Source organism: Solanum tuberosum, unplaced genomic scaffold, assembly GCF_000226075.1.
Source record: "Solanum tuberosum cultivar DM 1-3 516 R44 unplaced genomic scaffold, SolTub_3.0 scf00518, whole genome shotgun sequence".
NCBI classification, from domain to species: Eukaryota; Viridiplantae; Streptophyta; class Magnoliopsida; order Solanales; family Solanaceae; genus Solanum; species Solanum tuberosum.
In genome coordinates this window covers 233,813-246,787 of record NW_006239437.1, presented here as the reverse complement: position 1 = coordinate 246,787, position 12,975 = coordinate 233,813, and the positions used below count along the sequence as shown (strand labels likewise).

Here is a 12,975-nt window from a genome sequence, read left to right as displayed (position 1 = left end):
TCGATAGATATTAATCATTAAATGCTTGAGATGAAAATTCTACATTGTTATCAAGTTGAATGGACTTAATCTGATTATCCGAAAATTGTGCCACTAATCATATTATTTGTGCCAATAATTTTACAGACGCCAAGTTACGAGATGACATTAGGCACACATGAGACCATCTAGAAGAGACATCTATTAGGACCATGAAGTATCTAAATAACTCATTAGGTGGGTGAATAGGTCCACAAATATCCCCATGTATGCGTTCCAAGAACGCAGGGGACTCAATCTCAACTTTTGTTGATGATGGTCTCACAATTAACTTGCCTTGATAACAAGAAATACAAGAAAATTCACCATTTAAAAGAAACTTCAGGTTCTTTAATGGATGTCCATTTGAATTTTCTATAATTCGTCTCATCATTATAGACTCATGCAAGATGTCCCAGACGATCATGCCAAAGTATGAAAGTATTGGAGTAAACTTCTTATTTACTATAGAATTGTACTAATTCTTGTTCAATACAAGCCTGAAGATAAAGCATGAAACTTTTCAATAATACATGTCTGCCCAGAGACATTCTTGGTAATACGACGTCCACGATCAAAGGTCGCGGCCTTTTTCACTCCTAGCTTGGTGGCTCACACCTCATTCACTTCAGAGAATTGATTTATATTTTTAGCATTTATCAAAAGTTCTCATTCTTCATGAATGGAACACAATCATGTGAGCATATCAAATTATGATAGCTTTAGTACCCATTCCATGTTCATGTACATTATTCAATCACTTATCTTCTTTTCAGACATATTATGCACTGCTACCACATTCACTTTAGTGAATGGAGCGATTTCAATAAAATAAATTTCATGACTAATTTCATCAAAAGCACATTATTTTGCTTTAGTAATCATTACATCATCGCAAAATAATGCATTAGCATTAGGTCAAATATACCCCTGTACTATAGTACCGAACCGAAAATCGAACCAAACCGTAAATCGAGTCAACCCGGAAAAAAAACCCGACTAGTGGTTTGGTTTTGAAAAAAAATCCGACTATATTTGGGTTGGTTTGGTTTTAACTAAAAAAATCCAACCCGAGACCAAACCAACCCGACATTATATATATAATTTTAAAATTTTATTTTATACATAAAATATTTACTTTGATATAATTTTTAAATATTTCTTATACTTTTTCATAGTTTTTATCTTTTAATATATTATTTCAAGTTTTGAAACTTAGAATTATGAATGGGCCAATAAAGATTATAGTCCACAAATGTTGGTAATTAACATAAAGCTTAAATCAAAATCAAATTAATACTAATGCAAAAAGAAAATCAATTAACACTAAGAATGACAATAATATTGAATATTTGTTCTTTAGTTTTACATAGGTTTAGACAATTAAAATACATAATCTAATTTTAATTCCTTTAATATTTAGTATTATTATTTTTTGTTGGATATTTTAGTATCATTACTCATATAATATTTTGTGTTATTTTCTTAAGAAACACCTTAGATAGTTGTATTTTGGTAGGACTAAAGAAATATTTGAAGTACAAGTAAATTATATGTTTGTATGAATACTTTACCGGAAAAACCCGAAAAACCGAAAAACTCAAAAAAACCTGAGGTTGAAAAACCCAAATTTTATTGGTTTGGTTTGGTTTATAAATTTAAAAATCCGACACAAATGGTTTGGTGTGATATTTGAAAAACCCGAACCAACTCGGCCATGTACACCCCTAGTTTAAATATATCCTTAGTTATATTTTTGGGCTAAATATATTCCTTTCATTATATTTTCGGGCTAAATATACCCTTATAACTAACAGAGGACACGTGGATGGCTAAGATTAAAAGAACTATTCAATTTAAAATATATCAAATTCGAATATAACTCGCCCCACCCAAATAATTTAACCCGACCTAATTTATAACATTGATCCACCTGTATGTGCCAATGGAGGGAAGTGAACGATGAGCTTTTCTATAACATTGACCCACCAGCTGGCTGTATATGCTGTTGGCACTGATTGGAAAGCAATTTGATTATGGAGATGAAATTTTTTCGAGTTAGAGAAGAAAAAAAAGATCTGTGGATCGAGAATGCTTCCAATGGAACAACTCAGGTGAGCATTGGTAAACAATGGAAAGAGTTTCTGGATTACAATGACACAATTGGCTTTATATTTCATGATGATGCAAAGAAGCTTGACAGAGATGCCAAGAATTGTAATCGAATTTGATTAGGTCGGGTTAAATTATTCCGGGGGTTATATTCGAATTTGATTTATTTTAAATTAAATAGTTCTTTTAATCTTAGCCATCCACGTGTCCTCTGTTAGTGATAAGGGTATATTTAGCCTGAAAGTATAACGGAAGGGATATATTTAGCCCAAAAGTATAACTAAGGGTATATTTAAACTATTTACTATAGTACATGGGTATATTTGACCCTTTGCCCTATTTATATTGAAGTTTGATTGAATTTTAATGAGATAAGTATCAAAAACATATTTAAACTAATTTTTTTCCATACATAAACTATTGATATTGTGAGTTTCATATCAAAACTATTTCTTACTTCATCTCCCCCCCCCCCCCCTTGCAATCTCTTCCAATAATAATTTAGATATTGTTTCAATTTATTTTTTAAAACAATTCTACTCCACCACACATAACCCATAACCTCCGCTTCTAATTTTATTTCTCATTTTGTGTTATTTATATATATTCGGTATGCAAGTAGAAAAATAATATGTATATATCTAACACAAAATGAGAAAAATATTTTTTTTTAAATAAAAATAAATTAGGAGTGGAGGGTCAGAATAGGTGGAGCTGAATTTTACTTTAAACAAAAATAGAAATAATATCATTTTTTTCTTAGGAAAGAGTAGGAAAGGGGTGAGATCTGAATTTTTTAAAAGTATTTCATAAAAGAAATTTAAAAAAATAAAAGGATGGAGGATTTGTTGGGGTGGAGATGAGGTGGTGGGGTGAGTTTAGAAAAATATTCTAAATCTAATATTATAAGATAATAATTATTATTTCTTAAAAGTATTTCTTTTTTTCAAGGATAGGAGTACTGTAATCTTTAGCTTTTAACTAATATTAATAGTTTATTTAATTTTTGACAACGTGAAATAATTTATCTATGCAGAATGCCACGTGGAATGGTTTTTGCAACGAAAAAGGTATTTATTCCCCTCTGAACTTGTATCGAAAAATTAGTTACACACTTAAACTATCATGATGACCTATTATACACATATATTATTTAAAAGTGAATTTATTTACCCCTAAAACTGACGTGGCAAAATAAAATAAAATAAAAACAAATCATGCCCGTCAGATAATTATTAAAGTAAAAAAACAATTAAAAAGTCAAAATTCTTCTTATACCCCCCTCCCCCCACATCTCTTCTTCTTCATACCCACCCTTCTCATCTTCTTCACATCCAAATAAGCATAAATGAATCAGTAACAAGAAGCAACATAGTAACAAGTTACTTCAAAAACAACACTTTTTACATCCATAAACCTCCCAGCAAGAAACCAACAGTACTAGGTGACTTATGATTTGTGGATTTTAATTTGTGTTTGTTCAAGTCATCGGCGGGGTAGAATTTTGGGGGGTTTTTAGTCGTGGAGCTATGATGAGATTTATTTAGTAAACAAGTTAGGTGATCAATTGAAAAGGAGAAGAAAATTATTTTCCTATTATTCATATCTTTTAAGAAACCTCCATGAAGGACATAGGAAAAAAAAATGTCCAGATCTGAAAAATATTTGCAATTGAAAGCTCGATTGCATGGTCAAGAAACGTAAGCAGTCTTCTTGTGATTCATTTTGGAACGGAAGAAATTCTTTCACTATACAAATCAACTTTGAATTTTAAAAAGTTTTCTTGGCTGCCACTGTAGAAAGTTTCTTCTTTGCAATTTTGCTCTGAAGAAGATATAATTATTAGAGAATTTCACTAATTAATTAGAAATTAATTAGTGTAAAATATAGCTAGCAAAAGAAAATAACAAAAATGATATAAAAAAATTATATATTCTGACATGACGCTGACGTATCGCTGATGTGACAACGAGTGTAATACATCACATACTGTGAGAGTGGTGTTTCACATCTCAGGGTGGTATTAAATTCACTTTTAAGTACTAAGGATGTATAATGGATCGTCATGATAGTTTAAGCATGTAATTGACTTTTTTATACAAGTTCAGGGGGAAATCTATGCCTTTTTCCCTTTTTGCAAATAAAAGATAAAGTGTATTACACACCTTTAAGATGTATTTCTCAAACTAATAAGTGATAGCTTATGTATGAAACTCACACTCCCAATAGTTTAGGTATGAAACTAAAAAAAATAAAAATTTAGGTGTGACTTTACGTTTATCTCAATTTTAATTTATAGGGAAAAATGACAAATATACCCTTGAACTATCGTAAATGGTATGCAGATACTTTTCGTCATACTTTTGGGACATTAGTGCCCCTACCGTCCAAAGACTAGAGCATATATGCCCTTCACTCTAGTAAAATTGAAATTTGATTTTAAAAAATATTTTCAATTTCAAAAGTTATTTTCTACTCTAGTAAAAATAAAAGATATTTCTCAAAAATATTTTTCATTCATAAACCAAACACTAAAAATCTTTCCAGAAAATATTTTTTATTCACCAACCAAACATGAGAAAATAAGTAAAAAATCTACTTGTTTTCCAGGAAAACATTTTCCATGAAAACCATTTTCCTTCATACCAAACACACCTAAAGTGCTTACAAATCGAAGCAATTCATACTATTATCATTACAGAAATAACACAACAATCTAACTTTGAGCACACAAACTATGCACACAGAGCAACTATCCAATAAAGTATTCAACACAAGCTAAAATCCTAGGTACAACAAACTATCAACACACACCAACTAAGTATCACAAAATCTACAACAAATAAAAGAGATCCTTGCAAATCATACTGAAGAAGACCCTGGTTTGGACACATGAGATAACGCGTCCTCAAATTGATCCTCATCGGGTTTTCCCGCACTTAAGCATGGTGGAATGAAAGATCTGTACACAATTTCCATGTTCGGGACTTCCTTTAGTTCGTGGGAAACAACCTCAAGGGCTGGAGATATAAAGAACCGACGGAATTTCTTCTGACAAATGAAAGCAAAGATCAAGGAGATTATTGGAAGTGGAAAAAGAACTGGAGTAGGCTTGAACTTTTTAACACCAAAGTAACCTAACATGGTAACTTGATACAAAATCAAGGTAGCTATCATGCGCGTGTAAATATGGGGCCACATTCTTCCGTAGCTCTCGAATGACGGAACATACACTTTGAGTGCCTGTTTGGAAACAAAAAGAAAATCACATTTTGATTATATAAACACTAAAATGCCAATACAAGTACGAAGAACTTTTGGCACATACAAAAAGTCCCTTTATAAAACTTGTGGTCTTTACAGTGGGAGTAATAGTCACCTGATTCCGGAGAAGAAGCCACCCTAGACCGAAGTATGCCACACCAAACGGAATAATTATTGGAGCTATGACAGAATAGCATAGGACAATCGTCATAATCAGCATATCATTGGGAAATCGAGTTGCATAGCCTAGATCGTCAGGAGCCCAAGCCTCCTTTATCTCAGCTTCAGTTTTGCACAAATACTTCTTCTTGAGATGGAATATGATTAGAGGAACTATTCTAGACAGTTCCAGCCCATAGCCGACAAAGAATCTGACATCAATGAATAAGCAAGATCGTTAAGACTATTTCCTTAAACAAAAAGATGATGTTCCTTTCTCTTCTACCCTACTTTATCATATGGAGAAGCAGAACACAAACTACCAAGAAATTAACATTCAGGACCATAAAACACCCTGGTTGAGCAAAGAGAATAACTTCAACCATCCGTTAATAAGATTAGAAGGAGCATTAGTATTTTCTCATTAATTACTAGCTATGACCCTTATGAACTGACACTTGATAAAAATAATAACTCAGGGACCATCTAAAAGGAAATTCATTTACACAAGCAAAAGACACAGAGTATGATAGCTTAGGAGAACTGGTTGAAAAGAGAACAGTTGACCTCTGCCACACTCAGTTCAAGTCCCAACATTTCCCAGCTCTTAAGTTAGAAACCGAACAAACAACAGACATCACCGACAACGTACCATTATAAAAAAAGATAAAAAAAGAGTAGCCGAAAAAATTAAAGGGAAAGCATGCTAGACCTACTTCACAGGCACAAGATCAAGAAGAAAGTTGCGAGATAAAAAAAGAAGAGTAAAAGTGAGCTCCGGACTTACTTCAAAGCCACAAAAGTCAAGAAGAAAGTTGCATTCTGTGGAAGGCTTTTTGCCAACACACCAAAAATAGAGTTGGGATCATGCTCGATGCTCTTGAAGGAAGTGAATAGAGTTCCACCCAGAGTAATACCAATAAATACATTCAGCACAGTGAAATAAAAATATTTCCCTGAAGCAGCTCTTGTTGCGTGGCTTTCTGATGGGATGCCCTCTGCTTTGGATAGAAACAGAAGAAACTTTGGCAACAAAGCCAAAAATATGATAAGTGCAAGTTGAGGTAAATATGCTTCTAGCACTGTCTTGATGACCTGCAGCTTAACAACCGGTTTCAAAAACGGGAGCATCTTCACCAAATTGTCTAAAGTTGTCAATGCAGAAATGAACCCAATCGGAATCATGTAAAAGAATATGGTCAGAAACACAACAACATACACAACATACTGGCGAATTATTCTCTCATAAAACTTTTTTGAAAGATTAGTCCAAATCAACTGTCGGGGTTCTGGAGCATCCATAACAGTCCATGTGTCAACTATTGGGGCATGTAAATTCTGTGATGCTGAAGCTGCAGTCACCCTGCTGTTGAAAAAGACAAGTGCAGATGATTGTTGTTTCTCTTTGAGAGTCAACTTTTGTTCGGCTTCTAGCTTTTCGATCAACTCCTTAATCTTATCATTATAGAATTCAATTGAATCCACCTTTTCACCGATAATTCCAAGGAAACCAGTTTTATGTGAGGGTTTTAGTGCATCAGGATTTGTGTTCTTTGACTCTGCATAGATGGCTTCAGCACGTTCAAGCTTCTTTTTATACCCTTCTAACTCTTCATAAATTTTGTTCACCTGATAAAAATCAGACACTTTAAATCTACAAGAGATTTGAAATTTATGCTACATTTTGTAAAATGAGCATATGTAAGTAATGCAACTATCCATAGTGGAAGAATACTTCAACAATACAGAGATCTAAGATATTACCTTCTTATTGTCTGTCACCACCATTGATCGATAAAATGTTTCAGGGTAGATTGCACTAAAGTATGAATCTATCTGCTCTTTTTTACTTTGACCCTCAGATACAGAAGGAATATCCCTGACAAGAATAGCAAATTGATCGGCTCTAACTTCTGGAGACATAAGAGCTTTAGCTCTCAGTTCTGCAACATGCTTGTATGCTCTCCACAGAAAGAAGTAAGAAACAATGGAAACCCAATATGTGGCAACTATAAATGCCCACAACCTCGCACCTGAATTCTGCAACACCAATGAACAAAAATCAGAATTCATGCAGTGACAATGAAATGAAGAAAAATAAAGTAACAGTGAATGCACAGATTATGTACAATAAATCAAAATCCTTTTTTGCTTCTTGTAAATAACAGCCTACATGGTAACGAATGAGAAAAAAAGAAAATGGAGGGGAAAACATCGCATGCCCATAAAATAGACCATTGTCTAAATAGTGTTGCATTGTCAAATTAGGCTAAGTTAAAACAATGAAGCACTGGTTTATATATATATAGTGTTAAGGAAAAGTCAAAAGAACTTACGCCAACTTGCCCCATAGATAACTTATCAAGTTCATTGAAAGTCCCCTTGCTCGTGGTATTGACTGCCCTTATAGTATGATCGGTTGCAGCGACTGGTAGAAGTACAGGCAGTAGAACAATGCCCGAGAAGACAAATATTCCCAATGCTGAAAAGATAAATGGTGTTATACAAGAATTTCTTTACACTCTCCAGTTCAGTTTACCTAATGCGAATGAACTCACATTTGAGGTTTCAACAACTTGGCTATGACTTTTGAAAATGGACTACTTTGGATTTCAATGAAGGAAGCAAGCAAAATTTGAACAAATTGAGAATCATATATTACAAGTTGAGAGGACATTTCATTAGTTAAAGGTTATAGTTGCTTGTACTACTACAACGAACTCCAATTTAGTGTTACAATTGTGTTGATTAAACTCTCTTTTCCATTTATTTCGCTCATTATTTTTTAATTTTAATCCGTAAATTGAGCAACTTACTTAGAGAATTTACTTAAAACATTTAAATGACTAGTTGGAAATTAACTTGTTGCTTATACACAACACTTTGATTCATTTTTCCCAAAACCTTCATAGGTCAATTCTGGTCTACCTACCATTAACTTATGGATGAACTTGTATCTAAGTTCGAAATCCCTAACTTCGAGACATCACATTGTATTTTATCTCTTCTCTATAACATCAACTGTAATTTTATTTCTCAATATAGTATACCCAATAATAAAATCACTAATTTTAAAGGAAATCAATTATATAGTCATCAAATAATTTTCTTGTTCCTTATTTTCTTAATTGTATTTCTCCACTATTCCAACTATTAGTAGTTTTATATTGCTAGGGATGATTTTTTATTAGTTTATTACTTGATTTAGTATCATCGTCTATTACTCTTTTTTCAATATAACATAGACAAAAAAAAAATATTCTTGAAATATCCTTTTTTTTTTTTTTCAATCGCTTATATTTTCTCTTTTCTTGTCTTGCTTATCATGGGCGAGCTGTTTGGTTTTTGTTAGAAATTATTTTTTAAAACCATTTTGAAGAACCAAATGTTGGAAAACGTTTCTAGAAAATTTTCCTCTTGTAATCAAAGTAAACTTCTCACCTACATACTGAAAAGATTTTCAAATACCATTTTTGTAAATCCTAATCCAAACGCCAATTATTCCAAAATGAACTTTCCAAAAAAGGGATAAAGGTCTGAAAAATACCCAACTTTAGTCGGATTTGCTATTGCGATACTAAACTTTCATAAGGACCTATTACCTCCCTAAACTATTTAATACCGTATTTTTTACCCCCTGAACTATTTAATAGTGTATTTTAAAGGTATATATGTGTCCACGTGGACACATTACTATTTTTAATTTTGCATTATTTTTTATGTCCACGTGGGCAAATATATATGTTTAAAATACGCTATTAAATAGTCTAGGAAAGTAATAGGTCCTCATGAAAGTTTAGTATCGCAACAACAAATCCGACCAAAGTTGATATATTTTTCAGACCCTTATCCAACTTTCTTTAAAATTGAACCATAATCTATCATTGAGTAAAACAACAATGAATTCGAATAATACACTTGGGAACCAAAAAGTATTTACCACAACAGACAAAATCTGCTGGGGAATTATTTCCACACACAAAAAAAGACGGGGGTGGTAACAAATTGAAATTGCACCACTATTAGTATTAGAAAACTTAAATGTAATTTACTTATTTAAGGTTGTCCATTTTCCTTTTCGAGTTTAACTTCTATACACTCACACCATATTTATATTTAGGTAGTAGCATAAATGTGTGCAAACGTTGCAGCAAGAGCAGGGTCGGTCAAAGTGTATACGGGTGCATAAAATGATTAAAATAAAGGCTATGAATCCTCTTTGATATAAATAATTCTTAACCTATTATGTAAATATTCTTTGCACTTGGTATGAAGATGGGATAAGACAAAGTGATCCCATTATATAACTTATTCCTAATACAAATAGTGGGATAAAGAATCCCAACACTAATTAATATTTCTAACCAAATAATTCCTTATTTTATCTCAAATTTTTTTATCCCTTTATCACTCATACCAAACAGCCCCTTAAGGATATGATAAGTTACATATTTTTTCCCCAATTTTCTTTTTTTTAAATACTCCGTACTTTTCAACAAAAATCCTTGTTTGTAAGAAAAGAAGATCCTAAAAAACAGGTTGAATTGGTTGGTTTGCTTTGAGGCAACCATTTACTTTCCTCACTATGCTTCCTACCAAACTCTCTCTCCCCCACAAAAATAACTGAACGCTAAAATTTACAAAAAAAAAAAAACTAGACAACCATTTAGTGTCTGGTACTGACTTCTTCTAGGACATACCACAAAGGTCACCCCATTTGAATGCAGGATTGGAATTTGAAAAATAAAAATGTAATACTTAAGATTTGAACTTTGAGACCCTAAATTACTAAAAATGAAACTTTAGTAACTTTTTGCTGGATGAGACAAAGATAACTTACTCTTGTTTGTTGTTTGTAGTTTTTTTTTATATAAAAAAAAACATATAATATTTTTTAAAATTTAGCATAAATTAAAAGAGAAAAGGAAAAAGAATTTTACCAGTGGCAAGGAAAACAAAATAGACAGCAGTATCAACTCCAGACATGTTGATTATATCAGTTTCAGATGATGAAATAGCTTCCCTCATCCAAGCAAAGGGGTTCCGGGTCATGTACCCACCTTCAACCGGATTCATACCTTTTAAGATCCGATTCGGATAATAAACCTCAGCATTCCCTGATTTTCTTGAAAGCCATGTGAATAGAAACATCAAAATCACAAATAAAATAAATGAAGTTGCTAAAGATGTCAAAAATGAAGAAAAATCCATCGTTTCGTTGGTCTGTCTTAGTTTTCAAAGAATAAATTTATAGTAACCGCTGGTAGGGAAAATGGAGTGGTTCCGTTTTGAAAATATCTAGCAACTAGTACATGATTGCGTGGGAATAGAGTGTCTATTATGTGTTGCTTTTATTTTGTTTAAATGCACAAACAGGAAAGAAGTGAAAGAATTGAAAGATAAAGAGAGATGGTAAAGAAGCAAAGTGGATATAGGTGGCACATTTTGCTGGTTTCAAGGACAATGACTATATTACCCTACTTGTCATTATTATCTAATATGCTCTTCTTTTTTTTTGTTATATTTATGAAAAGGGAAAAAGAATTACTATAAATATATGTGGTAGGAAATTAAAAATTACCATAAAAATATGTGGTGGAGTTGTAACGTCTCTTCCATTTTTAATCATAGATTTTGAGTTTAAGCCATCTGAATTAAATTATAAAAAAAATTGATATCAACGTATTAGAAATGATTCAAAATGATTTTTTTTTATTGGATAAAAATCTCCTTATTAGAAATAGTTCAAATTTGCTTTATTTCTAATAAATTAAAGACATTTTTTATTCAATAAATGAAAGAAAATACAAAATTGATCTAATACGTGCAAGAAGGACATTTTTGAACCATTTATAATATGTTAAGAGAACTATTAAATCTTTTTTCAAATTATATTTTTTTTCTAATAGAAAGAACTTTATCTCAAAAAAATTTGACATAAATAGGAATTAATCGAATCTCAAAGCGTCTACGAAACACGATGAAAATATAAGAAAAAAGAAGAATTTTTTAACATATCGAAAAGTATCACTAAAATTTGTCATCCTAAATGTACAATAATATTTTTTTTAGTTATAAAATTCGTCATCCTAATTGTACAATAATTATTATTTTTAATTATAAATTTGTCATCCTAAAAGTACAAATATTTTTATTATTATAAGGACATGTCATTGAACGTAAATAAAATGATTGTAGTTGATTTGTTTCCACTAAATGAAATTTTATCTATTTATTTGTTTGCATTTTGGTAGATTAATGGATACAGATATTTTAGTAAAATCAATTTATGATTGAAGCATGATGGTGTTTAATCTAAATCTTAGATTGAATATTAATAATTATATTTATTGAATAAAATTATAGACAAGTGAATTATCTCAAAAAATAAAATTGATATACAAATTCAATTATGACAATAATTTAGGTTCTCTAGAATCTGTTGTGCAAGATAATCCTAAAAGTCATAATCTTTCATTTCCGATGGCTAATATGGTTGGTCTGCCACTCTTACCCCCATTCGACAGTAAAATTTTCACCACTAAATTAAATAACCCCGCAAATATAATTCACTCCATATCAAGGAGATCAAACAAAGTTGTGACTGATGGTTCAACATAGTCAAACAACTCAATTCATTCTCATGAATCATGATGAAGACAATGTTTAGGAACAAGGATAAAATATTAAATGCTTGTTAACGAGTTAATAAAACTTAATGTTTTTTAATGATTTACTAAGTTTGACAGATTTGACCAAATAATGTATCTACACGATAACACCGTTAACAATCACCTATATCAGTGTAAAATGTAAGCCGCTTCAAAGAGAGTTATTGTAAAAAAAGTTTTCTCTATACACTTACGAAACTAGCAGGTGTTTATGGCTGAAATAAACACAACCCTTAAGAACTATTAACGATAAACGGTTGATTGTGTACATATTGTGTAGGTATACATCAAAATTTGACGGTTCAAAGATATCAAATACCGATTGACCTAGTATATCCATCATATGTTGACAATGGAAAGTTCAAAGGGAAACCTACTTATCCAGATGCGATTGATCCTTGCTTGTAAAGTACACACTCGTTTGTGCCTTTCTTTATGTTATAGTCATTCCCCATTCATGTGGGAGATTGTTGGGTATATAGTAAGAATGAATGGGAAATTGAGGAAAAATGAAAGGATGTCATATGAAAAGTTCTCTTTTGTTTTAGTAAAAAGCAATTTTCCCTCATTGGTGATGGAAAGAAAAGTTCAAGCATTTAAATAAGGAAACACTTATACTATTAAATGGGTTGGAAAGAGGAGGGCCCTTACGTCGTCGTTTCTCGTTTGACTTGGCTTCGGCTACTGCTTTGACTTTGAAAAATGATTAATCGAGAGATTATTTTTGGACAAAATTTTCTTTAATTAGTTA

At 31.7% G+C, this 12,975-nt stretch overlaps 1 protein-coding gene across 1 annotated transcript; it reads right to left on the bottom strand.

Annotated features, from left to right (window-relative positions):
• Positions 1-4,763: 4,763 nt before the first annotated feature.
• LOC102590290 (CSC1-like protein ERD4) lies at positions 4,764-10,939 on the bottom strand. The gene is made up of 6 exons (XM_006364825.2): positions 10,494-10,939; positions 7,890-8,035; positions 7,318-7,593; positions 6,341-7,182; positions 5,510-5,765; positions 4,764-5,373 (listed from the first exon to the last, which is right to left on the bottom strand). The coding sequence occupies exons 1-6, from the start codon at positions 10,762-10,764 to the stop codon at positions 4,993-4,995; spliced, it is 2,172 nt and encodes a 723-aa protein (XP_006364887.1). The 5' UTR covers positions 10,765-10,939; the 3' UTR covers positions 4,764-4,992.
• Positions 10,940-12,975: the final 2,036 nt, after the last annotated feature.